This window comes from Cucurbita pepo, chromosome 8 (genome assembly GCF_057944985.1).
Source record: "Cucurbita pepo subsp. pepo isolate OVF chromosome 8, ASM5794498v1, whole genome shotgun sequence".
Classification (NCBI taxonomy): Eukaryota; Viridiplantae; Streptophyta; class Magnoliopsida; order Cucurbitales; family Cucurbitaceae; genus Cucurbita; species Cucurbita pepo.
In genome coordinates, this window is record NC_141805.1 from 1114739 (window position 1) to 1141797 (window position 27059).

General features: G+C 36.8%; 7 protein-coding genes, 1 non-coding gene and 1 pseudogene across 9 annotated transcripts; 7 read left to right on the forward strand and 2 right to left on the reverse strand.

Moving 5' to 3' along the window:
• The first annotated feature begins 481 nt into the window (after positions 1–481).
• Positions 482–1198, forward strand: LOC111800036 (pectinesterase pseudogene; annotated as a pseudogene).
• An 801-nt stretch (positions 1199–1999) lies between these two features.
• On the reverse strand, positions 2000–3910 carry LOC111800962 (pectinesterase-like). The gene is made up of 2 exons (XM_023684898.2): positions 2872–3910; positions 2000–2793 (listed from the first exon to the last, which is right to left on the reverse strand). Exons 1-2 carry the CDS (start codon positions 3860–3862, stop codon positions 2096–2098), a joined length of 1689 nt encoding a protein of 562 aa, XP_023540666.2. The 5' UTR covers positions 3863–3910; the 3' UTR covers positions 2000–2095.
• A 1150-nt stretch (positions 3911–5060) lies between these two features.
• LOC111800969 (pectinesterase-like) lies at positions 5061–6927 on the forward strand. Its single transcript, XM_023684907.2, has 2 exons — positions 5061–6125; positions 6223–6927. The coding sequence occupies exons 1-2, from the start codon at positions 5138–5140 to the stop codon at positions 6918–6920; spliced, it is 1686 nt and encodes a 561-aa protein (XP_023540675.2). The 5' UTR covers positions 5061–5137; the 3' UTR covers positions 6921–6927.
• Positions 6928–8118: 1191 nt separating this feature from the next.
• On the forward strand, positions 8119–10041 carry LOC111800039 (putative pectinesterase/pectinesterase inhibitor 21). Its single transcript, XM_023683615.2, has 2 exons — positions 8119–9106; positions 9204–10041. The coding sequence occupies exons 1-2, from the start codon at positions 8149–8151 to the stop codon at positions 9899–9901; spliced, it is 1656 nt and encodes a 551-aa protein (XP_023539383.2). The 5' UTR covers positions 8119–8148; the 3' UTR covers positions 9902–10041.
• Positions 10042–11532: 1491 nt separating this feature from the next.
• Positions 11533–13510, forward strand: LOC111800040 (pectinesterase-like). Its single transcript, XM_023683616.2, has 2 exons — positions 11533–12603; positions 12701–13510. The coding sequence occupies exons 1-2, from the start codon at positions 11616–11618 to the stop codon at positions 13396–13398; spliced, it is 1686 nt and encodes a 561-aa protein (XP_023539384.2). The 5' UTR covers positions 11533–11615; the 3' UTR covers positions 13399–13510.
• Positions 13511–15534: 2024 nt separating this feature from the next.
• On the forward strand, positions 15535–17412 carry LOC111800041 (pectinesterase-like). Its single transcript, XM_023683617.2, has 2 exons — positions 15535–16600; positions 16698–17412. The coding sequence occupies exons 1-2, from the start codon at positions 15613–15615 to the stop codon at positions 17393–17395; spliced, it is 1686 nt and encodes a 561-aa protein (XP_023539385.2). The 5' UTR covers positions 15535–15612; the 3' UTR covers positions 17396–17412.
• Positions 17413–18336: 924 nt separating this feature from the next.
• Positions 18337–22762, forward strand: LOC111799846 (condensin-2 complex subunit H2). 2 transcript variants are annotated; one of them, XM_023683326.2, is made up of 11 exons: positions 18337–18795; positions 18896–18995; positions 19570–19676; positions 19766–19905; positions 19987–20398; positions 20494–20669; positions 20756–20917; positions 21005–21097; positions 21764–21865; positions 21953–22114; positions 22206–22762. In XM_023683326.2, the coding sequence occupies exons 1-11, from the start codon at positions 18612–18614 to the stop codon at positions 22512–22514; spliced, it is 1947 nt and encodes a 648-aa protein (XP_023539094.2). In that variant the 5' UTR covers positions 18337–18611; the 3' UTR covers positions 22515–22762. The 2 variants fall into 2 exon arrangements, with proteins under 2 accessions (XP_023539094.2, XP_086982500.1); XM_087126374.1 differs by having other exon boundaries at positions 18617–18795; positions 18889–18995.
• Positions 22763–23533: 771 nt separating this feature from the next.
• Positions 23534–23684, forward strand: LOC111801244 (U4 spliceosomal RNA). The gene has a single exon (XR_002816118.2). It is a non-coding gene; the product is annotated as a U4 spliceosomal RNA (small nuclear RNA).
• A 22-nt stretch (positions 23685–23706) lies between these two features.
• On the reverse strand, positions 23707–27059 carry BCE2 (2-oxoacid dehydrogenases acyltransferase family protein). The gene is made up of 8 exons (XM_023684971.2): positions 26727–27059; positions 26362–26508; positions 26007–26132; positions 25253–25638; positions 24736–24983; positions 24494–24582; positions 23999–24226; positions 23707–23908 (listed from the first exon to the last, which is right to left on the reverse strand). The coding sequence occupies exons 1-8, from the start codon at positions 26943–26945 to the stop codon at positions 23795–23797; spliced, it is 1557 nt and encodes a 518-aa protein (XP_023540739.2). The 5' UTR covers positions 26946–27059; the 3' UTR covers positions 23707–23794.

A 27059-nucleotide genomic window follows, 5' to 3' on the forward strand; every position in this document is an offset into this window, starting at 1 on the left:
CTTTATCCGAGATCATGTGAAGGAAAGAAGTGTGGAATTGCTACATGTGGCAAGTCAGGATCAAGTTGCGGATATGTTTACAAAACCGTGAAAGTACTTTTCGACCAATACAAGAAGATAATTGGCATGACAGATGGTAAGAGAATTTAAGTTGAGGAATTTTGATGAATAAACATTAAATGTTATTTTTAGTTAATTTTAGTAGGTTTTAAATTCAAAAGTTAGTGGTAAAGAAAAGTTATATAAAGAGCTCTAGGAACTCTGAATAGTTGTTTGAACAACGAGTTAATTTACGTACCATCAGTGCTAATATTGCCATGTTTGGGACAATTTACGTACTCATGCTAGGGTCTTTACCGGAAATAGTGGCGTACTCATGAAATAGTGGCATTGTTCTTTCTATTGTGAAGAAGCAGATCAAAAAGAAAAAAAACAAAGAAGTAATAGAATGTTTTTCAAATAAATAAATGAAGAGCAAGTAATGGTGGACAAAACAATGACCTATGTCATGATGATTGGAGACGGCCCGACTAAGACCAAGATCACAGCTAGCAAGAATGTCGTTGATGGAACACTCACATTCAAAAGTGCTACCTTTGGTAAGTTACCATTTAGTTTATAATCATATTCATACGAATTCAATAAGTGAATTTAACATGATTTCATATTCTTAATAGCGGCGGTGGGATCCAACTTCATCGGAAAAGACTTGTGGTTCGAGAACTCAGCTGGGCTTTACAAAGGCCAGGCCGTGGCACTCTGAGTTCAATCCGACATGTCAATCTTCTACAATTGTAGAATGGACGGCTATCAAGATACTCTCTACCCCCATGCTCATCGTCAATTCTACCAAGATTGCACAATCTTTGGTACTGTTGATTTCATCTTTGGCAATGCTGCTGTTGTGTTACAGAACTGTTTGATCTTAGTGAGGAAGCCAAAGCCGAATCAATCATGCCCTATCACTGCTCAAGGTCGAACCCAGAGGAAAGAGCCCACTGGTATCGTCCTCCAAAATTGCACCATCTCTTCCGACCCTGACTACTACCCTATTCGCGATACCAGCCAGTCCTACCTTGGTCGACCATGGAAGCAATATTCAAGAACCATCGTCATGCAATGCCAAATCGACGACTTGATCCAGCCTGAAGGTTGGCTTCCATGGAATCAGAGAACCTGGTGCAACAAAAGAAAATAGAGTTAAGTGGAAGGGAATTAAACAAATCACATCAAAACATGCCATCATGTACACCCCTTCGTTGTTTATTCATGGTAATTCTTGGATCAAGAGCACCGGAATACCGTACACTGGTGGCATGATGACAATCTAAAACCAAGAGATTTGAGCTCCTAGAGATCATGAGTTGAAGCCTTTCGACATTTTTTTTTAAATAGGTTACTCTCGATTTTGAGATTTTGAATAAAAAGATTATTTTACTCTACATGTTTAGAGTTAATATATTTTGTCGAACAAATGTCTAAAATGTCGAACAAAGGACTTCAAAAGCAAAGGAGCCTCGAAGGCAGTCAAAAATGACTAAGACTAAGGATGATGGAAGGCGTACTTTGTTGAGGAGAGGTGTTGGATGATGGAAGTCCCACATCGGCTAAGATAATTAGGGAATGATCGAAGGCAGTCAATATCATACCATTGTGGAGAGTCGTAGTTTCTTCAACACAGGGTTGAAATGAATTTTCCTAAATTGACAATATCCTACATTGAACTATCCATGTGGCATGCGGTTGAGGGAAATAAGCTCGTCTTACTTCATTGTCGAGAAACAAAAGAAGACTTAGCGATACCGGTGGTTTCTTGGTCACGACACTTTTGAGCTTTAGGGTGACTTCAATGATAAAAACATGATTTTAAAAAAGCTTTTATTTGACGGCATTTTTTTCAAAATAAATACATAAATAAATATTATATATATATCTGGTAAAATATTTAAAAATTTAAAAATTGTTGCAAGTCGATTTAAGGCAATATAAAGAATCCAAATTACCAAAAAAATAATCTTTTTATTCAAAATCTTAAAATCAACTACAGATTAATATTTTTAAACAAAAATGCCCACAAAATCTATTCCCTTCATTTTTAGATTGTCATCAACCCACCACTGTACGGAATTCCGGTCTGTTTGACCCACCGATTACCACCAATAAACAACGCAGGGGCATACTTAACCGCGTGGTCCGCTGTGATTTGTTTAATTCCCCTCCACGTCACCCGATTTTGTGTTGCTGCACCAGGTCCTCTGTTATCGAACTCTGCGTAAAACAAAGTCTTGAGAGCAAATGTGCCCTCCCATGCAAGCCACCCCTCAGGCTGGATCAAGTCGTCGATTTGGCATTGCATCACCACGGTTCTAGAATACAGCTTCCATGGGCGACCGAGGAAGGACTTGATAGTATGGCGAACGGGGTAGTAGTCAGGGTCGGAAGAGATTTGGCAGTTTTGGAGGACAATACCGGTGGGTTCTTTTCTCTGGGTTCGGCCTTGGGCGGTGACAAGGCATGTTTGACCCTTCATTGGCTTCCTCACGAAGATCTTACAGTTTTGTAACACAACTGCAGCATTGCCAAAGATGAAATCAACAGTACCAGTGATGGTGCAATCTCGAAAGAATTGACGATGAGCATGGGTGTAGAGAGTATCTTGATAGCCATCCATTCTACAATTGTAGAAGATTGACATGTCAGATTGAACTCGGAGTGCCACAGCTTGGTGTTTCTCAGGCCCAGCTGAGTTCTCAAACCACAAGTCTTTTCCGATGAAGTTGGTTCCGACAGCCGCTGTTAAGAATATGAAATCATGTTAAATTCACTTATTGAATTCGTATGAATATGAATATAAACTAGATGGTAACTTACCAAAGGTAGCACTTTTGAATGTGGGTGTTCCATCAATGACATTCTTGCTAGCTGTGATCTTGGTTTTAGTCGGGCCGTCTCCAATCATCATGACATAGGTCATTGTTTTGTCCACCATCACTTGCTCTTCATAAACTCCTTCCTTCACGTAAATCACAAAGGTTGTATTGCTCTTCTTTGGGACCTCTTGAAGGGCTTCGGTTATTGTCGTGTACTTTCCACTTCCGTCTTTAGCCACCACCACATCCGCCTTGATGTTAGCTCCAGTGGCTTCGAGCAGCCCTCGCCTCTCATGGACCCAAGATGGCTCGTCGTCTTGAAATTCTTCACTGGATTCATCTGTTCGAAGTTGTCGCCCCTTTGAAAGTCCTAGGGCCTGCCACAAAGAGCTCACAAGGGATGTAATCTCACCTACCATCACAAGCCCATTAGCGGTCATTTCTTTTGACGTCTTCAACAAATTCTTCATCTTTTCACCAGTATCGCCAGGAACATTCTCGAAACCATCCAAACAAGTTTCTTGATATGTCAATGCACCGCTCAACCAAATCCTAATATTTCCAAGATAATTATTTATTTGGTGTAAACTAAAACTATTAGCCATTTTATCAAACGTAACTAAAAGATCATCAATTGCATAATCCATTAGCTCGTCGCAAGCATCAACTGCTTTTTGCGCCATGGGGTCGGCAGCGGCTGCTCTCACAGTGGGGGAATTTTGCAGGGCCACTTTGAGTTGCTCAATGGCAAAATGGAATCCTGCCTTGATTAACTCACGTGGGTCCTTTGAGTCAACATTGGACTTCACCAAGGCTTCTTCACAAGTTTCACGGTAAGTAGTGGGCTCACATATAGTCTTAATGGCAGCATTAGAGGAGCCAGTGTCCTCTCCGGCGCCACTTACACCATTAACCAAGGCAACCAAAAACAGGGACAACAACCCAACCAGGGTAGCCTTATTGTTCTTGCATCCACCGGTGTCATACGCCATGTTTCTTAGCTACAAATCTCAAAATGCTTCTTTTTTTTTTTTTTTTTTTTTTTGTTTTATTTTATTGGCTAATAAAAGATGGGAAGTTGCTGCCTTGATTCCTTCCGTTCAACAAATGAACTGTTTTTATACGCTAAATTTTTTAACCGAATTCCTAAATTAATGTTAATATAGTTAAGAGTTGATGCATTCTCAACCAATAGCAACTTTTTCTTATCTAAATTTTTAATTCATTAAATTAATTCATTTTTTCTGAATAATTATTAGTTATTATAAATTAGAGAAGATATTCTATAATTTTTTTGATTAAAAATTACAATATTATTCTTAACTATTTGTTAATATTTTAAAACTGTGCTAAAACGACGGGATAGAGACTAAGATGCTGGTTTGGATTAAATCTAAAAGAACAATACGTCATCTATCCCTCACATAACCATATTAAGAGTTTTGAGTATTAAGAATTTAATTTATTAATTTTATTGTATAATAATTTAATATTTGTAGTTTGAAATATTTTATAATTTAATTCTTTATTTTTGTTTATTTATCTAGAAAGAATTATACGATAATCTTATTTAACTACTTTTGCACCAAAATTTTGAGGGATTATATATTGTGTTGACTTTAAATAAATAAAGAGAAAATAACTACCAATTTTGAAGATCTTAGGGATAATATTTTTTAAGATTTAATTTATTGTAATACCAATAACTCATTTTAATAAACATTAACTTCAAATTAATAATAGAGTCTGATTTTATGAATTATTTAAATATTTAACATTTGAAGCATAATAAATATAAGGTGTATTTTTAGTTTAATTAAAGAAACATATCACCAATTTTTTAAATCAAATCAATTTTTATATTAATTTCATCTGAGTTAATTAACTTCTATTAAATAACTAATAATTACTCAGAAAAAAAAAACTTAATTTAATTATTTAGAATAACCACGGAAGATTTTGAACACAAAATTCGCAATAAATTAATTAAATTTTATCTTAATTTTAGAAATAATTGCTAAATTTAGGTACAAAAAAATTATAATTTTATTTAATAAAAAAAAAAGCAAAAATTACTGGTCCATAATTCTCCAACTCCAACAATATTAACGTTAATTTCGAAATTCTGTTAAAATCTTTGCATATAAAAAGAGTGCATTTCTTGAACGAAAGAAATCAAGTCAGCAACTTCTCATTTTTATTTACACAACAAAACAAAAATAAATAAATAAAAGAAAAAACAGCTTGATAATTTGTAGCGAAGAAACATGGCATATGATGGTGGTGGATGCAAGATCAATAAGGTTCTTGCCCTGATTGGGTTGTTATCTTTGTTAGTAGTTGCGATGGTTAATGGTGTCAATGGCGCGGAAGAGCACTCTGAGAGGTCTAGCGCCATTAAGACTCTTTGTGAACCCACTGATTATCGCCAGACTTGCGAGGAAGCCTTGGTGAAGTCCAAAACGGACTCACAAGACCCACGTGAGCTAATCAAGGCAGGATTCCATTACGTAGTTGAGCAGATCAAATCTGCCATTACAAATTCCAAAACCTTGAAAGAAACTGCGAGTGACCCCATGGCCAAGAAGGCGCTTGACGATTGCAGCGAACTCATGGATTATGCAATTGACGATCTTCTATTATCGTTTGATAAGATCACTGAGACTTTTGATTTCAGTAAAATGGATGATTATATTGAAGATCTTAGGATTTGGTTGAGTGGTGCATTGACGTATCAGGTAACTTGTTTGGATGGGTTTGAGAATGTTACCGGTGATACTGGTGAAAAGATGAAGCACTTGTTGAAGTTGTCACAAGAAATGACTGCCAATGCCCTTGAGATGGTGGGTGAAGTTAAATCTGTTGTGAGCTCCTTATGGGAAGGCTTGGGGCTGCCACCATTGGGACGAGAACTGCGATCAAAGGAATCCAAGGAAGAGGAGGAAGTGCCATCTTGGGTCAACGACAGACGGGGGCTACTCCAAGCCACTGGAGCCAATGTCAAGGCGGATGCGGTGGTGGCTAAAGACGGAAGTGGAAAGTACAAGACAATCACGGAAGCCCTTCGAGATGTCCCAAAAAAGAGCAATAAAACCTTTGTCATTTATATCAAGGAAGGAGTTTATGAAGAGCAAGTAATGGTCGACAAAAAGACGACCTATGTCATGATGATTGGAGATGGCCCGACTAAGACCAAGATCACTGCTAGAGAAAACTTTGCTGATGGAACATCCACATTCAAAACTGCTACCGTTTGTAAGTTTTCTATAATCATATTCATACAAATTCAGTTTATAATCATATTCATACAAACTCAACAAGCGAATTTAACATGATTTCATATTCTTAACAGCGGTGATTGGAACCAACTTCATCGGAAAAGACTTGTGGTTCGAGAACTCAGCTGGGGCTATAAAGCACCAAGCTGTTGCACTCCGAGTTCAATCTGACATGTCAATCTTCTATAACTGTCGAATGGACGGCTATCAAGATACTCTCTACACTCATGCCCACCGTCAGTTCTATCGAGACTGCACCATCACTGGCACCATCGACTTCATTTTTGGCAATGCCGCCGTCGTGTTACAAAATTGTAAGATCTTCGTGAGGAAGCCATTGGAAAATCAAAAATGCATTGTCACAGCCCAAGGCCGAACCCAAAAGAAAGAGCCCACTGCTATTATCCTCCAGAACTGCGTCATCTCTTCCGACCCCGAATACTTCCCTGTCCGCCATATCAACAAGGCCTATCTTGGTCGTCCATGGAAAGCATATTCAAGAACGATCATCATGGAATCTCAAATTGATGACTTGATCCAACCTGAAGGGTGGCTTCCATGGATGGGAAATTTTGCTCTCAATACTCTATTTTACTCGGAGTTCAATAATAGGGGACCTGGTGCATCAACGAAAGATCGAGTCAAGTGGAAGGGAATTAAACAGATCACAGCGAAGCATGCCCTTGATTTTACTCCTGCATTGTTTATTCGTGGTAATCCCTGGATTAAGCCCACCGGAGTTCCATATAGTTCAGGCATGATGAAGGCCTAATCTAAAACAAAGAGAGGAAGAGAGTTGTTTCTCCATTTATATTTCGAAAGATTGAGCATATGAATTTTGAATAAAAAGATTTTTTCCTCTCATTTACGAGGGTTCTCAACATTCTTGTTTTAATTCGTCCTCGAATTATTAGTTATTTTTAGTTTAATTAATTTTTAGTTTAATTAAAGAACAAATCATACTAATAACTACTCAAATAAAAATATAATTTAATTATTTAAACATAATTTAACGAAGATTTGAACACAAAATTCAATAGAAAATTTTGAAAATTTAGAATTAAAAAAATTTAGAATGCTAGACCGTGTCTAATTATCGTCTTTTAGACCTAATTCAGACCAACACCTAATTCTCTATTTGTTAATTAATAATAAAAGAAAAAAAATATCAGTATTAATTATAACTTGAATTTCTATAAAATTAATTTATATTTTCTATTTAAAAATATAATTTGACATTTATAATTGTCCAAGAGATTATCTTCCAACCTAACAATGTAGATGAAAACATTAACATAAATTAATAGTATGTTTTTTTTTTTTTTTTTTTTAACTTATCTAGATAGAATTATATGATAATTTTTTTAACTACTTTACCACGGTAATAACTACAAATCACTAATTAATTTATAAAAATATTAATTTGAAACTTTTTTAAAATATATTAGAAGATTTAACTTATGTAATACCATTTTTAATTTTATTTTAGTCTTTATATTTTTAAAGATGTATTTCCTATAAATTATAAAAATATGTTCCTATTTAACCAATTTTAATTAAGATTAACTTCAAATTAATAAAAGAGTCTGATATTATGAATTATTTAAAAATTGAATATTTGAAGCAAGGCGTATTGTTAGCTTAATTAAAGAAATAAATCACCAATTTTTCAACTCAATTAATTTTTATATTAATTTCATCTGAGTTAATTAATTTCTACTAAAAATTAATAAACTTAATTTAATTAATTAGCATAATCACCTATGATTTTGAACACAAAATTCTCCTAAATTAATTAATTAATTAAATCCTTAATCTTAATTTTTTAAAAGAATAAATACCCAGCTAAATTTATATAAGAAAAGGTCAACATTTATTTAAATAAAAATTAAAAAGCGGATTACTGGTCGAGAATGGTTCAAACATTTTCACATATAAAAACAGGGCAGCGGTCCTACAAGAACAAAACAAAAGAGCTTGAAAATTTGTGGCGAACAAACATGGCATGCAACAACAAGGAGGCTGCTCTGGTTGGCTTGTTATCTCTGGTCCTAGTTGCCATGGTTAATGGTGTGAGTGGCTCGGAAGAGGAGTCTACCTCTCAGAAAGAGATTAAGACTCTGTGTGAACCCACTGATTACCGTGAAACTTGCGAACAAGCCTTGGTGAATTCGCGTACCGACTCGGAAGACCCACGTGAGTTAATGAAGGCAGGATTCCATGCTGCCATTGAGCATCTCAAATCGGTTATTGGAAATTCCACCACTATGAAAGAAGCTGCCTCTGACCCTATGGTAAAGAAGGCACTTGATGATTGCAACGAGCTCATGGATTATGCAATTGATGATCTTTTATTATCGTATGATAAAATTACTGCTAATTTTGATTACAATAAAATAAATGATTATACTGAGAATCTTAAGATTTGGTTGAGTGGTGCATTGACGTATCAAGATACTTGTTTGGACGGGTTTGAGAATGTTACCGGTGATACGGGTGAAAAGATGCAGAATTTGTTGAAGATATCGAAGGAAATGACCGCTAATGGGATTGGGATGGTGGGTGAGCTTACATCCATTGTCACCTCTCTCTGGGAAGGGTTGGGGCTGCCATCGATAGGGCTAGGGCGAGTGCTTAAAGAAGAGGAAGAGCCATCTTGGGTCAATGATAGACGGGGGCTACTCCAATCTACTGGGGCCAACATCAAAGCGGATGTGGTAGTGGCTAAAGATGGAAGTGGAAAGTATAAGACAATAACCGAAGCCCTTCAAGAGGTCCCAAAGAAGAGCAATACAACCTTTATCATTTATATCAAGGAAGGAGTTTACGAAGAGCAAGTAATGGTCGACAAAAAAATGACCTATGTCATGATGATTGGAGATGGCCCGACTAAGACCAAGATCACTGCTAGAGAAAACTTTGTTGATGGAACATCCACATTCAAAACTGCTACCGTTTGTAAGTTTCCTATAATCATATTCATACAAATTCAGTTTATAATCATATTCATACTAATTCAACAACCGAATTTAACATGATTTCATATTCTTAACAGCGGTGATTGGAACCAACTTCATCGGAAAAGACTTGTGGTTCGAGAATTCAGCTGGAGCTATAAAGCACCAAGCTGTTGCACTCCGAGTTCAATCTGACATGTCAATCTTCTATAACTGTCGAATGGACGGCTATCAAGATACTCTCTACACTCATGCCCACCGTCAGTTCTATCGAGATTGCACCATCACTGGTACCATCGACTTCATATTTGGCAATGCTGCTGTCGTGTTCCAAAATTGTAAGATCTTCGTGAGGAAACCAATGGACAATCAGAAATGCATTGTCACAGCCCAAGGTCGAACCGAGAAGAAGGAGCCTACCGGAATAGTCCTCCAAAACTGCATCATCTCTTCCGACCCTGACTACTTCCCCGTCCGCCATATCAACAAGGCCTACCTTGGCCGCCCATGGAAGCAATATTCAAGAACCATTATCATGCAATCCCAAATCGATGACTTGATCCAGCCCGAAGGATGGCTTCCATGGATGGACGATTTTGCTCTCAATACTCTATTTTACTCCGAGTTCGAAAATAGAGGACCTGGTGCAGCAACCCAAAACCGAGTCAAGTGGAGAGGAGTTAAACAAATCACAGCAAAGCACGCCCTTGATTTCACTCCCGGATTGTTTATTCGTGGTAATCCTTGGATCAAGCACACCGGAGTACCGTACACTTCCGGCATGATGGCAGTATAAATCTACTTAGAGAAGTTTAAATAATAGGTATTAAATTGAAAATAAAATAAGGTTTAAATATATATTTAATAAGAATGTATTCATTTTTGTGTTGTTAGAATGAGATACTTTAAGTAATATTGCTTCATTTTTGTAAGATAATTCTTGAAATTATATAAAAAAATTCATTAAAATATTATTTTTAATAATCCATGAGGTGGTCGACTATTCTTTTTACATATGAGTGAATATAATAATAATAATAATATATACATACATTAAATTAATACTCTTAATTTTATATTTTATTTTTAAAATATGTTTTAACTTTGATTAATATATTTTAGTTTTAAATTTAAAGAATTAATAATTTAATTTTAAAGAATTAATATATTTTAGTTTCGTAGATTATCTTCAATATTTTAATTATATTATAATTAAATACTCGCTCTTTTTTTTAATTAAATACTCGCTCTTTTAATTAAATATTCGATTTTTTTAGATATAATATTTGCTTAGAAGTTGCTATATTGTTTTAAGTTTTTTAAATAAAAAATAGTTAGAATGTTGAATAAAAAGTAATTTTAGATATAATTCTAGTCGTTATATTAATTTTTTATTATATACATTTATTAGATTATACTTCTATTTTTATTATTTTTTTTTTTCTTTTTTAAAATCATGTTTTATCACATTTTTTAGTACATTAAAAAATATATATATATTAACCCTGACATAAAATATATAGTTTGAATATAGGTTAAAAAGTTATGTTTTTTTTTTTTTTTTTTTTTTTTTTTTTTTTACTTTTACTGAAGTATTTAATTACTGAAATTTATGAAACTTTTGTATGTTTAAATTGACATATTTGATTTATTAACTCTATGGTAAAAAAAAATCTAATTTATTTTATAATTAGAATGGATGATTTTTCATTTTCTCATATTAACGAAATGTCTAAATAAAATGAAGAGACAAAATAAACTAAAAATCACAAGGAAATGTCTAAATACAATTAATTTATAAAAATATTAATTTTAGAATTGTGGCTGTAATTTTAAAATTAATTTTAATAAATTTTAAAAATTAGTCACAATTATTAGATTATTGTTGATTTCTTTAGAAACAAAAATCTTTATTAATATTCTTTTCTATAAATTATGAAAATAGGGTCATATTCCATCTCATAAAAATTATTGTTATTAGTTAATTTAAATAAAAATTAACGTCAAATTAATAATAGAATCGAATTCTATGAATTATTTTAATATTGAACATTTGAAGCATAATAATTAATTAAAGAATAAATCACCAATGTTACAACTCAATTAATTTTTATATTAATTTCATATGAGTTAATTAACTTCTACCAAATAACTAATAATTACACAGAAGAAGAGAGAAAACTTACTTTAATTGTTTACCACAATCCACGAAGATTTTGAACGTAAAATTCGCAAAAATTAACTAAATTTCATCTTAATTTTAGAAATAATCGCTCAATTTGGGTAAAAAAAATTATGATTTTACTGTAAAAATTACTGGTCCAGAATGCTCCAACTCTAACGATATTAAAATTAATTTGGGAATTCTGTTAAAATTTTCGCATATAAAAAGAGACCATTTGTTGAACATAAGAAATCAAGTCAGCTACTTCCCATTTTCATTTACCCAACCAAACAAAAATAAAAGAAAAAAAAAGAAAAAAACAGCTTGAAAATTTTAGCGAAGAAACATGGCATATGATGGCGGTGGATGCAAGACCAATAAGGTTGCTGCCCTGGTTGGGTTGTTATCTCTATTTGTAGTTGTGATGGTTAATGGTGTCAATGGCGCGGAAGAGCACTCTGAGAGGTCTAGCGCCATTAAGACTCTTTGTGAACCCACTGATTATCGCCATACTTGCGAGGAAGCCTTGGTGAAGTCCAAAACCGACTCACAAGACCCACGTGAGCTAATCAAGGCAGGATTCCATTACGTAGTTGAGCAGATCAAATCCGCCATTACAAATTCCAAAACCTTGAAAGAAACTGCGAGTGACCCCATGGCCAAGAAGGCGCTTGACGATTGCAGCGAACTCATGGATTATGCAATTGACGATCTTTTATTATCGTTTGATAAGATCACTGAGACTTTTGATTTCAGTAAAATGGATGATTATATTGAAGATCTTAGGATTTGGTTGAGTGGTGCATTGACGTATCAGGTAACTTGTTTGGATGGGTTTGAGAATGTTACCGGTGATACTGGTGAAAAGATGAAGCACTTGTTGAAGTTGTCACAAGAAATGACTGCCAATGCCCTTGAGATGGTGGGTGAAGTTAAATCCGTTGTGAGCTCCTTATGGGAAGGCTTGGGGCTGCCACCATTGGGACGAGAACTGCGAACAAAGGAATCCAAGGAAGAGGAGGAAGTGCCATCTTGGGTCAACGACAGACGGGGGCTACTCCAAGCCACCGGAGCCAATGTCAAGGCGGATGCGGTGGTGGCTAAAGACGGAAGTGGAAAGTACAAGACAATCACGGAAGCCCTTCGAGATGTCCCAAAGAAGAGCAATAAAACCTTTGTCATTTATATCAAGGAAGGAGTTTATGAAGAGCAAGTAATGGTCGACAAAAAGACGACCTATGTCATGATGATCGGAGATGGCCCGACTAAGACCAAGATCACTGCTAGAGAAAACTTTGCTGATGGAACATCCACATTCAAAACTGCTACCGTTTGTAAGTTTCCTATAATCATATTCATACAAATTCAGTTTATAATCATATTCATACAAACTCAACAAGCGAATTTAACATGATTTCATATTCTTAACAGCGGTGATTGGAACCAACTTCATCGGAAAAGACTTGTGGTTCGAGAACTCAGCTGGGGCTGCAAAGCACCAAGCTGTTGCACTCCGAGTTCAATCTGACATGTCAATCTTCTATAACTGTCGAATGGACGGCTATCAAGATACTCTCTACACTCATGCCCACCGTCAGTTCTATCGAGACTGCACCATTACTGGCACCATCGACTTCATTTTTGGCAATGCCGCCGTTGTGTTACAAAATTGTAAGATCTTCGTGAGGAAGCCATTGGAAAATCAAAAATGCATTGTCACAGCCCAAGGCCGAACCCAAAAGAAAGAGCCCACTGCTATTGTCCTCCAAAACTGCGTCATCTCTTCCGACCCCGAATACTTCCCTGTCCGCCATATCAACAAGGCCTATCTTGGTCGTCCATGGAAAGCATATTCAAGAACTATCATTATGGAATCTCAAATTGACGACTTGATCCAACCTGAAGGGTGGCTTCCATGGATGGGAAATTTTGCTCTCAACACTCTATTTTACTCGGAGTTCAATAATAGGGGACCTGGTGCATCAACGAAAGATCGAGTCAAGTGGAAGGGAATTAAACAGATCACAGCGAAGCATGCCCTTGATTTTACTCCTGCATTGTTTATTCGTGGTAATCCCTGGATTAAGCCCACCGGAGTTCCATATAGTTCAGGCATGATGAAGGCCTAATCTAAAACAAAGAGGAAGAGAGTTGTTTCTCCATTTATATTTAGAATGATTGAGCATATGAATTTTGAATAAAAAGATTTTTCCCTCTAATTGATCAATGAGAGGTTTGTCACATTTTTGTTTTTTGATTTGATCTCTCTTCTTGATATGACTTTGTGTTTTTTTTTTAACCCATTACCCCATCCATGGATTTTTTTTAGCCCTTAAATGGACACTCGATTTGGACTAAACATTTGTTACTCTTCTCTTGTTTTTGAGTTATGTATCACAAGCACAAAGGCTAAAGCTCAGTTGGTAGAGCACCTTGTTGACACGGGCGCCAATGTTTTTCGAGAAGTACATCATGTAATAAAAAAGATGTACAACGGTATCTAATATAAGTTTTTTTACTCTTTCTATTGATTTTCTATCTTTTCCATTCCACTCTATATTTATCTATATTTATTTCATTTTTTTTATTGTAATTCTATATTTATCTAATCGACTAGTAATGGAATGATAAGTTGGACTAATTTGGAAACATTATACCTTCTATTCCGATTTTTGGTTTCTAGTTTGATTTTATTAGTAGTCAAGATTGGCGCTATAGTACTCACTATGCATAGGATCTACTAAGGTGAAAAGACAGGATCTATTCCGACGAAATGTTATTGATTTTGGGAGGACTATAATGAGGAGGACAACAGACCCACTCACAATCTACTACAGGGAAAGTAGCTTGATTGGTTGAGGATCCGAACAAAATCGATGAAATGGAAGAGATTCGAGTGAATGGAAAGGAACTATTTATTTTAAATACTTTCTACCCACCGCATTAGTAATTCCATCAATTATAAAAAAAAAAAATAAGTCTGGATATCTATTTTATCGAAACTATTATTTTTGGGTTTAGAGTTTAAGGTTTAGGATTTAAGATTTAGGTATTTTTTGGTTTAGGGTTTAGGATTTAGGGTTTAAATATTTTTAGGTTTAGGATTTAGGGTTTAGGGTTTAGATATTTTTTGATTTAGGGTTTAGAGTCTAGGGTTTAAGGTTTAGGGTATTTTTTGGTTTAGGGTTTAGGGTTTTGAGTTTACATAAACAATATTATTTTTTGTGCCACGGTCCCTACCGCTATTGGATTGCACATTTACTCGATTTCAGAAGGTTATACAAAAGTTTTTATTATTTAACCATCTGAACTATTTATGAGTTTTATATGAACTTTTTTTGTTTTTTTCAAAAACCATATTGCAAAATTCAGACACACTTTCAGTTAACGAGACGGTGAAAAAGGGAAATCTAAAAACTATTAAAAATATTTAAAGTTGGAAGCCAAATTTTTTTAATGGACAGTCCGGCCCAACTAGAACTCGGAAAAGCCCAAACTTTTATAGAAGGCCGAGCTCCGGCCCAACAATTACACTAGAAGAATCCCAAAAGTTCGTAAAAGGACTGAGTTGCGGCCCAAAAGCTTATATAAGGACAAGAGCCGGCCCAACAATTACACTCGAAAGCCCAAAAGTATATAGCAGGCCGAGAGTCCCGGCCCAAAAATTACACTCGGAAAAGCCCAAACATTTATAAAAGGCCGAGAAGCCGAAAGTTTATAGAGGGACTGGCCCAATAACTAAACTCGATGAAGCCCAAAGCTTTATAGAAGGCCGAGAGTCAAGGCCCAAAACCTACACTAAAGAAGCCCAAATATTTATAGAAGGACTACAGTCCTGGCCCAATAATTAATATTATTATTTAATCAATTTCAATAAAAATTAATGTTAAATTAGTAGTAGAATACAATTCTACGAATTATTTAAAAAAAATTAAATAAGAATTTTTAACATAACTAAAGAAACAAATCGCCATTTTTTCAACTCAATCAATTTTTATATTAATTTCATCTGAGTTAATTAACTTCTACAAAATAACTAATAATTACTCCGAAAAAAATTAATTTAATTATTTAGCATAACCACGGAAGATTTTGAACACAAAATTCGCAAAAATTAACTAAATTACATCTTAATTTTAGAAATAATCATTTTTCATCTAAATTTAGGAAAAATCATAATTTTAATAAATAATTTTATTTAGGAGTTCTGTTAAAATCTTTCCATATAAAAAGAGTCCATTTGTTGAACAAAACAAATCAAGCAGCAACTTCCTATTTTCAAATAGCAAGTTAAAAAAATAAATAAAAAAGAAAAAACAGCTTGAAGACTGTAGCGGAGAAACATGGCATATGATGGCGGTGGATGCAAGATCAATAAGACTGCTGCCCTGTTTGGGTTGTTATCTCTGTTTGTAGTTGCGATGGTTAATGGTGTCAATGGCGCGGAAGAGCACTCTGAGAGGTCTAGCGCCATTAAGACTCTTTGTGAACCCACTGATTATCGCCAGACTTGCGAGGAAGCCTTGGCGAAGTCCAAAACGGACTCAGAAGACCCACGTGAGCTAATCAAGGCAAGCTTCCATTACGTAGTTGAGCAGATCAAATCTGCCATCAAAAATTCCACAACCCTGAAAGAAACTGCCAATGACCCCATGGCCAAGAAGGCGCTTGACGATTGCAGCGAACTCATGGATTACGCCATTGACGATCTTCTATTATCTTTTGATAAAATCACTGAGACTTTTGATTTTAGTAAAATGGATGATTACATTGAGGATCTTAGGATTTGGTTGAGTGGTGCATTGACGTATCAGGTAACTTGCTTAGATGGGTTTGAGAATGTTACTGGTGATACTGGTGAAAAGATGAAGCACTTGTTGAAGTTGTCACAAGAAATGACTGCCAATGCGATTGAGATGGTGGGTGAAGTTAAATCCGTTGTGAGCTCCTTATGGGAAAGCTTGGGACTGCCACCATTGGGACGAGAACTGCGAACAGCGGAATCCAAGGAAGAGGAGGAAGTGCCATCTTGGGTCAACGATAGACGGGGGCTACTCCAAACCACTGGAGCCAATGTCAAGGCGGATGCGGTGGTGGCTAAAGACGGAAGTGGAAAGTACAAGACAATCACCGAAGCCCTTCGAGATGTCCCAAAAAAGAGCAATAAAACTTTTGTCATTTATATCAAGGAAGGAGTTTATGAAGAGCAAGTAATGGTCGACAAAAAGACGACCTATGTCATGATGATTGGAGATGGCCCGACTAAGACCAAGATCACTGCTAGAGAAAACTTTGCTGATGGAACATCCACATTCAAAACTGCTACCGTTTGTAAGTTTCCTATAATCATATTCATACAAATTCAGTTTATAATCGTATTCATACAAACTCAACAACCGAATTTAACATGATTTCATATTCTTAACAGCGGTGATTGGAACCAACTTCATCGGAAAAGACTTGTGGTTCGAGAACTCAGCTGGGGCTATAAAGCACCAAGCTGTTGCACTCCGAGTTCAATCTGACATGTCAATCTTCTATAACTGTCGAATGGACGGCTATCAAGATACTCTCTACACTCATGCCCACCGTCAGTTCTATCGAGACTGCACCATCACTGGCACCATCGACTTCATTTTTGGCAATGCCGCCGTCGTGTTACAAAATTGTAAGATCTTCGTGAGGAAGCCATTGGAAAATCAAAAATGCATTGTCACAGCCCAAGGCCGAACCCAAAAGAAAGAGCCCACTGCTATTATCCTCCAAAACTGCGTCATCTCTTCCGACCCCGACTACTTCCCTGTCCGCCATATCAACAAGGCCTATCTTGGTCGTCCATGGAAAGCATATTCAAGAACGATCATCATGGAATCTCAAATTGATGACTTGATCCAACCTGAAGGGTGGCTTCCATGGATGGGAAATTTTGCTCTCAATACTCTATTTTACTCAGAGTTCAATAATAGGGGACCTGGTGCATCAACGAAAGATCGAGTCAAGTGGAAGGGAATTAAACAGATCACAGCGAAGCATGCCCTTGATTTTACTCCTGCATTGTTTATTCGTGGTAATCCCTGGATTAAGCCCACCGGAGTTCCATATAGTTCAGGCATGATGAAGACCTAATCTAAAACAAAGAGAGGAAGAGAGTTGTTTCTCCATTTATATTTAGAATGATTGAGTTTATGAATTTTGAATAAAAAGATTTTCCCTCAAATTAGGTTTTTCAACATGTTTTTTTTATTTTTTATGGGTTCTTCTTTTTAGATAATATTAGATAATATCTTCCACTAAATTAACCAATGTCGGACTCAGCCCCAATAATTCTAATTCTGACATGCCATTTGTTTTAATTTTACCATTATTTGAAGCATTGTTTTTCAATAAATTTTTATTTACTTTATTGTTAATTTTAACCCATTTATCGAACTATTATTTTTTAATTAATTAATTTTCATATAGAAATTTGAAAATGTTTAAATATTAATTGAATAATGATTAGAAATTTTTTACAAAAGGAATCTCACATTTGTTTTATCAAAATACCGTTTTTATATTGTATACTGAACATATTTAAAGTTGTAAGCCCAAAAATTTTAGAGGACTGAGTCGAAAAAGCCCAAAAGTTTATAGAAGACCGATAGTTCCGGCCCAAAACATTATGAAGCCCAAAAGTTTGTAGAATGACTAATTCCGAAAGTCCGGCCCAAGTTGTACTCGATAAAGCCCAAACTTTTATAGAAGGCCCAGAGTCCTGGCCCAAAAATTACGAAGCCCAAACGTATGTAGAAGGACTAGAGTCCTGAGAGTCCGGCCCAACTTGAACTCGGAAAAGCCCAAAACTTTATAGAAGGCCGAGAGTTACACTCTGAAAAGCCCAAAAGATTATAGCAGGCCGAGAGTACCGGCCCAAGAGGAAGGCCCAAACATTGCGAAGCCGAAAATTTATAGAAGGCCGAGAGTTACGGCCCAACAATTACTCGGAAAAGCCCAAAAGTTTATGGAAGGCCGAGAGTGGCAGGTTAACAAACGCACGAAAAGCCCAAAATCTTTACCGCATCATTTCCATCGGCTTTGTTTGCGAGCGAGCGGGAAAGCGACCAACGGAACAAATTTGAATCTTGTTCAGTCCCAAATCGGCAGAGCAACAGGAAACTAAGAACAGTACTGGGCAATTGATTAGCTTTTTTCGTCTTCTCTTCATTTCGAGCGCTATCTTCAGGTAAATTTAAGTGTTCTTCCAAAGGCTGTCAGATTTTTCTTTCAAATTGCAATCCCTAGGACTCCATTTGAAGTTACAGCACCAACATAGCAAAGCGGCGTTTCAATTTTGGATCTCAAGATGACTAGTAAATCCGGCGGTGGTGGAGAGGCTGCTTTCCACTTGCTGCAGCCGGAGCGTGACCTTCGGTTGAATTGGGAAGTGGACCTCGCCGAGAAGCTCGAAAGTTATCTGTTGCAGATTTGCTCCGGTGAGCTTCAGTCCGGCGAAGATGAGAACCACGTTTCTGTCAATTTTGCTGAAGGTCAGCGTCCTCTTACTGTCTTAGGTCATTGATGTTTTGAATTGTGAAAGATTGGATGTTTCTGACTGTGTTGTTTTCGAATTTTTTCTGGAGGGTGTAGCTGCTTTGCTTCTTCAAGGTTCGATTCAAGTGTATAGTCGTAAGGTTGAATACCTTTACTCGTTAGTTTTGCGAGTTTTGGAGTTCCTTTCTGAAAAAAGGTTTGATTGTTGTATTCAATTTAGCTTTTTAATTAGTGCCCGATATGTGGATATTAGAAATCTGGCACCTAATTGTATAAATTCTCATGGTTTGAGTAGGACCTAAAATTTAGATTACATTGCCAGTGAGATCTCACTTTCTCACTTTGGTTGGAGAGGGGAACGAAGGAGAACGAATCATTTTTTATAAGGGTGTGGAAACCTCTCCATAACAGACATGTTTTAAAACCATAAGGCTAACGGTGATACATAACAGGCCAAAGCCAACAATATCTACTAGCGTGGGTTTAGGGCTTAGGTTGTTATGAATGGTATCAAAGACAGACACTAAGCGGTGTGCTAGCGAGGACGCTGGGTCCCCAAGCGGTGTGGATTGTGAGATCTCACATCGGTTGGAGAGGAGAATGAAGCATTCTTTATAAGGGTGTGAAAACCTCTCCCGAATATGCATGTTTTAAAATCGTGAGGTTGACGGCAATACGTACCAAGCCAAAGCGGAGAAGTTATTGCTTGAGATTGTGCTGTGTTATTTTTCTTTCTTTTAGTCATTTTCATTACTTTTTAATTCAAACAGGCAGCAGGATAATTTGGAAGGAACACCAACCGAAGCTGAACATGATGGTTCTCATAAAATTGCCGAGGATGAAAACGACCTATACTGGGTTTCAGAGGACGTGCCTGGTAGCTTATCAATTCATGGCATTGTAAAACTAGTGGAACATTCAGATAAAATGATGTTTCATGTTATAATTCAAATCCACTCATTGCAGTTGACCAAAAGAATAGCTTGGAGAGCACCAAAGAAGATGCTTGGTTACATCAAACTGTAAAGCCTCCAGCAAATTTAGTTGTTCTTGAAGGCGACTGCTTGGATGCATCTGGTGACAATGGGGAACTAGATTCATATCTGGTAATTAGTTGCTATAAGCAATTAACTTCTTTACTTTTTATAGCATTTGAAAATTAATCATAACTTGTTTTAATTATTCAGTTGGCCACCGCTAGTGATATTTTCCAAGACTTCATTCTCTTAGATCCATGTGATGCTGTAGCAGTTCAAGATTTTCTGAATGGTGGTAATAAGTTTGGTCAAAGCCATAATGGTGGATGTCGGGGCAGCTCGACCCGCCGGGGTTATCAGTCGCCGTCCTCTAGACGATCTGGAGGACATATGCAGAAGTCATCTATAGGAAAGACTCAGTGTGCTAATAATGTTCAATCAACGCCTTCAGATCCTCCATTTTGTGATAATTTTGCTGATGAAAATCATGAATTTGATATGGATATTGGAAATTCAGAACCAGATGATTCAAATGACTCTGACTCTGATGATGATGATGATCCTTGGAAGCCTTTGAATCCACATGAACCAGGAGATTTAAAAGTAAAACCATTTAGGAAAGGTTGTTGTCTTGTTGACCCATTTCTACTTGCATTCATTTGCTATTAATCTATGCTTAGAACCAACGTTTCTTTGTCTGTTCTTACTGTCTGGCAGTCAAAGCTTTCAAAAAGAATTATGTCAATTCTGTTAAGCATGAGTCTGTAGCTGCTTTGTTTCCACTAGCAAAACTACATGGCCCAATTAGTCCAGAGTTCGCAAAGATTTGGGAAGGACAGAACCATGGATTTGATACACATAAAGAATCCAATTCTGCTCTGTTATATGAAAAGGTACAGTTTTTTGCGGCTTGTTGCTATTAATCAAGTATTTCTTATGGTTGATGAGAGACAAGTGACACTAGCTATTGTGACTCCAGCTGCGAAATTCACTTATCTATGAAGGTCTTAGAAGTTGTGATTCCCCTTCTGATGTAGAACATGCCAATATTGATAATGGTTTTGAAGATGCCAATTCCCCTGACACTGATGATCCCGACAATCACTATATGGATGAGGACATGTGTTTTGGGAATGAAAAGGTTGAGTCAAGTCTAGAACATGTTCTTGTGGTGCGGTGACTATTGTCCTGAATTGTTTTTTGTTGTTAACTCATGGCTTTTATGCAGCATGATGCTTCTCATTTTGATAATGGTGAAGCATATGAACCTGAAATTCCAGATTGTCGATCAACTCTAGAAGATCTTTGTCGCTCTCATCTTGTAAGTGCTGACTGTGAATTTCTCACTGCATTTTTCCAAGTTTTTTTTCACTTGCATCTGTTCGTTTACATTTTCTTGATGATCTGGAATATCTTGTGTGGTTATCGAGCCCATGTGGAAAATAACTTGTTCAAGGTCTTAACACGTGGGCACGTGGGTAGGTTCGGGTTTGTTCATCTGTGCTAGAATTTGTTCTAATAGATTTATAAGGTGTTAGGAATAACGACTCTCTATAATGGTATGATATTGTCCATTTTGAGCATAAGATCTCATGGCTTTGCTTTCGACTTCCTCAAAAGGTCGCATACCAATGAAGATGTATTTCTTACTTTAAACTCGATCATTCCCTTAATTAGCCAACGTGGAACTCCCTCTCAACAATCCTCATCATAAGGTAGCTATAACGACCCAAGCCCACTGCTAGTAAGGTTTTTTAAACGCGTATACTAGGGAGAGGTTACACACCCATATAAAAGATGCTTCGTTCTCTTCTCTCATCGATGTGGGATCTCACAGCACATGCACTTAAATGTCTTCAAAAAATGAGATATTATGCACTTTATTCTAGTTGATAGACTGGCAGAAATGCTTGGAATTTATAACAGTGAAGAGTACAAAACTTGGAAGTCCACATCCACTTATGCAAATCCTGCCTTGTTTTTTTAGGACGCTCTCCTTGCACGCTTTTCTGAGACTGAGAAGCAGACAGAAATGACCTCTCGAGTGTCTACATGGAAGCAGAACATTGAACACAACATGGAAGAGCAAGTAATGATATCTAATGTTTCTTCTGCTACCTCAGTTCTAATTTGTCGTGTGCATAGCCGATACTCAGTTCTTCTGTTTATGTGATAGGACAAACACCCTCCATTTGATATTCATGAATATGGCAAAGTGATTGTTGAAGAATTATCTGGTGAAGCTGACAAAGGAGGAGGTGTCATGTCTTTTTCTGATGTTGTTGAAGGGCAGGAGAAGTACAATGTGGCACGAAGCTTTTCCGCTCTACTTCAATTGGTGATCTTCTAAACAAACATCATAGAAAGCTTATAATTTCTATGAATCTTTCTTAGTTTCATGAAAATTTGAGTTGATTGATCATCTTCAGGTGAACAATGGAGATGTGGAGCTGGAAAAGAGTGGTGTTCATGGGGAATCGATTTGCTATACTTCTGTGAATCCATTCCATGTTAAGCTTATTCCCCATAAACGGGTCGATAAAACACAGCATCAAACCTCAAGAAAGAGACCCACATCCCCAGATAAGAGTAGAAATACTCTCAACGGATCTAGGACGAGGGACTTGTCACAACAGAATCACAAACTTCCTGCAAATCTGGGAAAGGTTGGGGGCCTTAAGTGCAGTCCCGAAGGCAAGAGGAGACGAAGATCTCGATTGGTCGAACCGGTTGATTGAACAAGCTACCGATGACAATAATTTAATGTACAGGTTAGTCGAGTGTTTGCATATTATAGAGCAATTCAACACAGCTAGTTGTAGTATTGAGTACCAACATTTCGTTGGGATAATGAGTATGAAAGTTTCTAATTATTGAATGTAGAAGTATGTATTATCTTATCCATGTAACTTTAGTAAACCAAGTCTAAGTTGTTGGCATCTATTTAAGGATCAAGTGAATAAAGTGGCATTGAGTCTGGAGTTTCTGTTCTTGTGTTTTCGTTGCTATTATTGTTCAGTGTCCTCTGTAGATTACAGCAGAGCCTTCTCTTCCACAGTTCTATCTCAAATCCATTATTGTTGAAGCTGATTGATGGGTTATTGGCTTTCTATGTATTGTGCGAAGGGAAGTGTTTGGATGATGCAAATATGGAAGGGTTATGTAAGAATATCCATATGGAATAATGTGATGGGTGGCCAGGCATTAGATCGAGGTTGTCTCTCTTATTGTGGAGAATTCCTCTATCTTTAAGGTTCGATTTTAAACCTGTATATAAAGTGCTATAGCCTCTTTTTCTTCAAAATTTACGTCAAAAACATCAAATTTTAACATATTCTCAACATCGACGAAACAGTTTTATTGGCTCTTTTTCATCAAAATTTGAGTCATTTTTGCTTTCCATCGCCTACTACTTCTAGAGAATCGGATTTCTGCCTTTATTTCAGATCACTTCCCCTCGAGAAACCAGATTTAGATTGTTCTTCCACAGGATGCAAATTCAAGGGATTTATATTCCCTCAATTGCTCATAATTGTTGGAATCATGGGTCAAACGATTTTACTTGGAAAATTAAATAGGTGGCTTGGATCATATTTTATCTAATTTTCTAGCCTCAACAGCTCGCCAGATGTAGGCTCATGGGCCAGGCCCATTTTCCAAGAAAGAAAAGCTTAAAACAATGTCCCACATCGAAAAAACGGTACAATGGACAAACACAGAACGCATATAATTAGGTAGAGGAAGTAATGGTTACCTCATCTTTGCGCTTGGGGCAATGACGCAGCTAGTGAGGTTCTAACCGAGGCGCGTCAATTGCTGGTTGAAAACTATTTCCAAACCCCCTCGTAGGCCTGGGCTCGCCCCTGGCCTTCGAGAATTTCTGGAAGGGCTCCCTTTGGGGTAAAGCCCTACAATTTTTTCAGTCAAATATCTGTTGAACTTCACCATAATTATTATTAGATCATTTGGATTCTATTTCAAATTTATTTAATTAAAATACATTAACTTTCCATGATCATCATCTCATATGCAAGATGAGAAGATCTGGATTTTCAATGAACCGTTTCCACTCGTTACAGAACTTGCTCACTGTTGCTCCATCCAATACTCTATGGTCTGCGCCAATGTTGATCTGCGAAAAGAGGCTTGGATCAGTTACCAAGTAAGAAAATAATATATTGTTTTTCTGGGTTTTGTTCGAGAGATTGTTAAGGTTTCTCACCGTCATGATCGATGCGGGGTACACGTCCCCATCTTCAGTAATCTGTGGAACCTTCTTGATTCGACCCATTGCAATGATGGCCACTTCAGGCAAGTTGAGCAGAGGGGAACCAAATTTTCCACCAATGGCTCCAATATTGCTCAAGGTTATTGTCCCGCCCGATATATCGACAGGACTAAGCTTGTTATCCATTGCCAGTCGTTGTAAGCGAGAAAGCTCCTTTGTGATCTAAGCAAATGCATTTGAAAGTGAAGTGTTCAGTGAAACCATTGACAAAGAATGGCTTGTTTAAGCAATCTATGACATGGAAAAGAAAATGTAAATGATGGACTAAGGAACAGCGGACTGAAATCAAATCATAACGAGTATCGACCGACTTCAATGTCATAGATTTAAATAGACCAGCGTTCAACCTTACCTTACAAACTCGATTAAGAAACAAAAAAGCTCGAACCACCAAGCAAAAAAAAAGATCGTAGGAGGTGATTTACAAACCTCCAATACAGAAAGAGATTGGACACTCTTGATATTCGGCACAACCAAACCATTTGGAGTAGCCATGGCAATTCCGATATTATGGGAGCCTACAACAAGCAAAAGTAAATGAATCTTTAATTCAGGTAAGAACAAGGAAAGAATTCTAATTTAAAATGATGAGATCTACGGCATTGACCACAACAATCTGGGGGATATCATATTCTTTAACGTTTTCAATTCAATGTCTCCCTACTGCATACCTTTGAGAGTGACCTCAAATGAATCTTCATTGAAGCAACTATTTACCATTGGATATTTGCTCATTGCCATAGAAAGCGACTTGATCAATAATGGAAGAAAAGTGTGCTTGACATCTGGTTCGGTCGTATTTTCTTGGAAACATGCTTTAAGTTCCACAAGTCCATCACAATTGATCTCCTCTACATAATGAAAATGGGGGACTTTTGCAGAAATGGTCATAGATTTAACCATGGCTCGTTGATATCCTCTGGAAACAAACCACGTATCAGTTGAACGCAACAATCAATCACACAACAACAAATGTATACAGTCACTACATGGCAAACAAATTAACTATTTTGCCAGCTGAAATCAAACTTCAAGGCATATTAGTTTTCCAAGTGGGCTGATTCTATTGGCCTACTTAATAGTGATGAAAACAAGAGGAGTTACTTTCTAGCCGTAAAGCACCACAATGCATGATTCTATAGGTCTACTTCATAGTTCCTATACAAGTAAAAGCTATTAAATTAGTACCTCAATTGAACTTTCTTATCCTCGTAGCTCCACCGAACTTCATCTTGTGCATTCGGGTAATTTTCTGATTCAACTAATTGCTCTTTAGGACTAGGAGCAGAAGAAACACGCTGTTCTTCAATAATTCCTTTTTTGACAGCATACTGGAGAATATCATCTTTTAATATCCTTCCATCTGTACCAGTTCCACGGACATCATTTATATCGATATCATATTGTTTTGCAAGACTGCGAACAGCTGGGGTGGACAGAACTCCAACTCCTTTACTTTTGTCCAGTTGAGAAACCACTAATTCAGGTTTAGCCAAATGCTCTTCAGTTAACCCTGAAACCGGAGTTCCATCCTCGAATTCATCAACAAGTAGTTTCAAAAGAGTTTCTCCAACCTGTGATAAAATTTGACAATAAGTATTAGAGTATCTTTTCTGTTTAATCTCTAGAATACCATATTATTATTAATTACCAATGAAGTGCCTCTTCATGAATGGACAACGTTCTTTCCGAAACGGTATCAAGGTTAAAAATTACAACATAAAACAATTAGACATCAGCTAGAAGCCCACAAGCTAAAACATTTTAATGTAAAGGAAACAAAATGTATAGCAACCTGTTCATTTGTACGCCAGCAACTTAATGATTATCCAGAAAATAGACTTTCATTTCAATACGTGAAGATTCTTTCTACTCTCCACCAACAAAAAATGAAAAGTTTTCATGAGTTCTAACTCATGACAATTAAGTGTTGAAACCTCACCTTCACAATATCACCCGGAACATATAGAAGTCGACTAACTTTTCCTTTGTATCGACTAGTTATTTCGATCGTTGCTTTGTCACTCTGAACTTCACAAATTGGTTGGAATTCTTCAACTTCCTCCCCCTGCCAAGAGATTAAGTACAAATGTTCATCTACGTTTAACAAGAAATTGTCCAATCAATCAATGTACAACGAATTGAGCTTTAGAGCATTACATAAGCGTTTGAAGAAATCAACCAAGTCTCAATCATTTTCACGAAGGGTATCATAAAACGTGAAATACAAATAAAAGAAACAGAAGAAGATAAAAAGAACCCTCATGAAAGAAGGAAAAAGGTATTGAGCGTTTCACCTCCTTCACAAACCATTTAAGAAGCTCGCATTCAGCAATCCCTTCACCAGTTTGAGCCAACGGCACATCCACCGTCCTAAAAACTGGAAGACCGTCCAAGGCCTGGCTTGAAAATCGACAGACCTTCGAAACTCCTTTTATACTCGCCTACAAAAAGAACCAATTCCGCAATTACATATCAAATACCTCATTTCTAATCTTAGGACTTGATTTAAGATCACAACAAAACATAGTCATCGACACCGCTGCTATCTCAGGATCCAAAAAAATCGAAATGGAGATTGAGTTTTAAGATCACAATAACCAATGCTAACAACAGAAGGAAAACAACAAGCAGAGCATAAAAAACCAACCATCAAACTCACCTCGAAGCGATTAACAGGCGAATGAAGCCCCGGTCTACAGAAACTAGGGCATGCAAGTGTACGATATGTCTCTGAAAGCGATTTGGGCGTCTGCTCCGACGGCAACTGAGAGATTGAAGCAGATGGACCAAGGAAGGCCACCGGAAAGAGTAACCGGCGACCGGCGGCCCAAGCACTCATCGGAAAAATCTTCCTCCTGCTGATCATTAGAATCGACATCACAGTGAGCTTCTTGCAAATGATGAAAGGAAATTATGGAAGGTGTCGCGATTTGTAAGAGTTTGGAAGAAGAAAGAGAAGAAGAATTAGATTGAACTGAATGAAGGCTTTTAG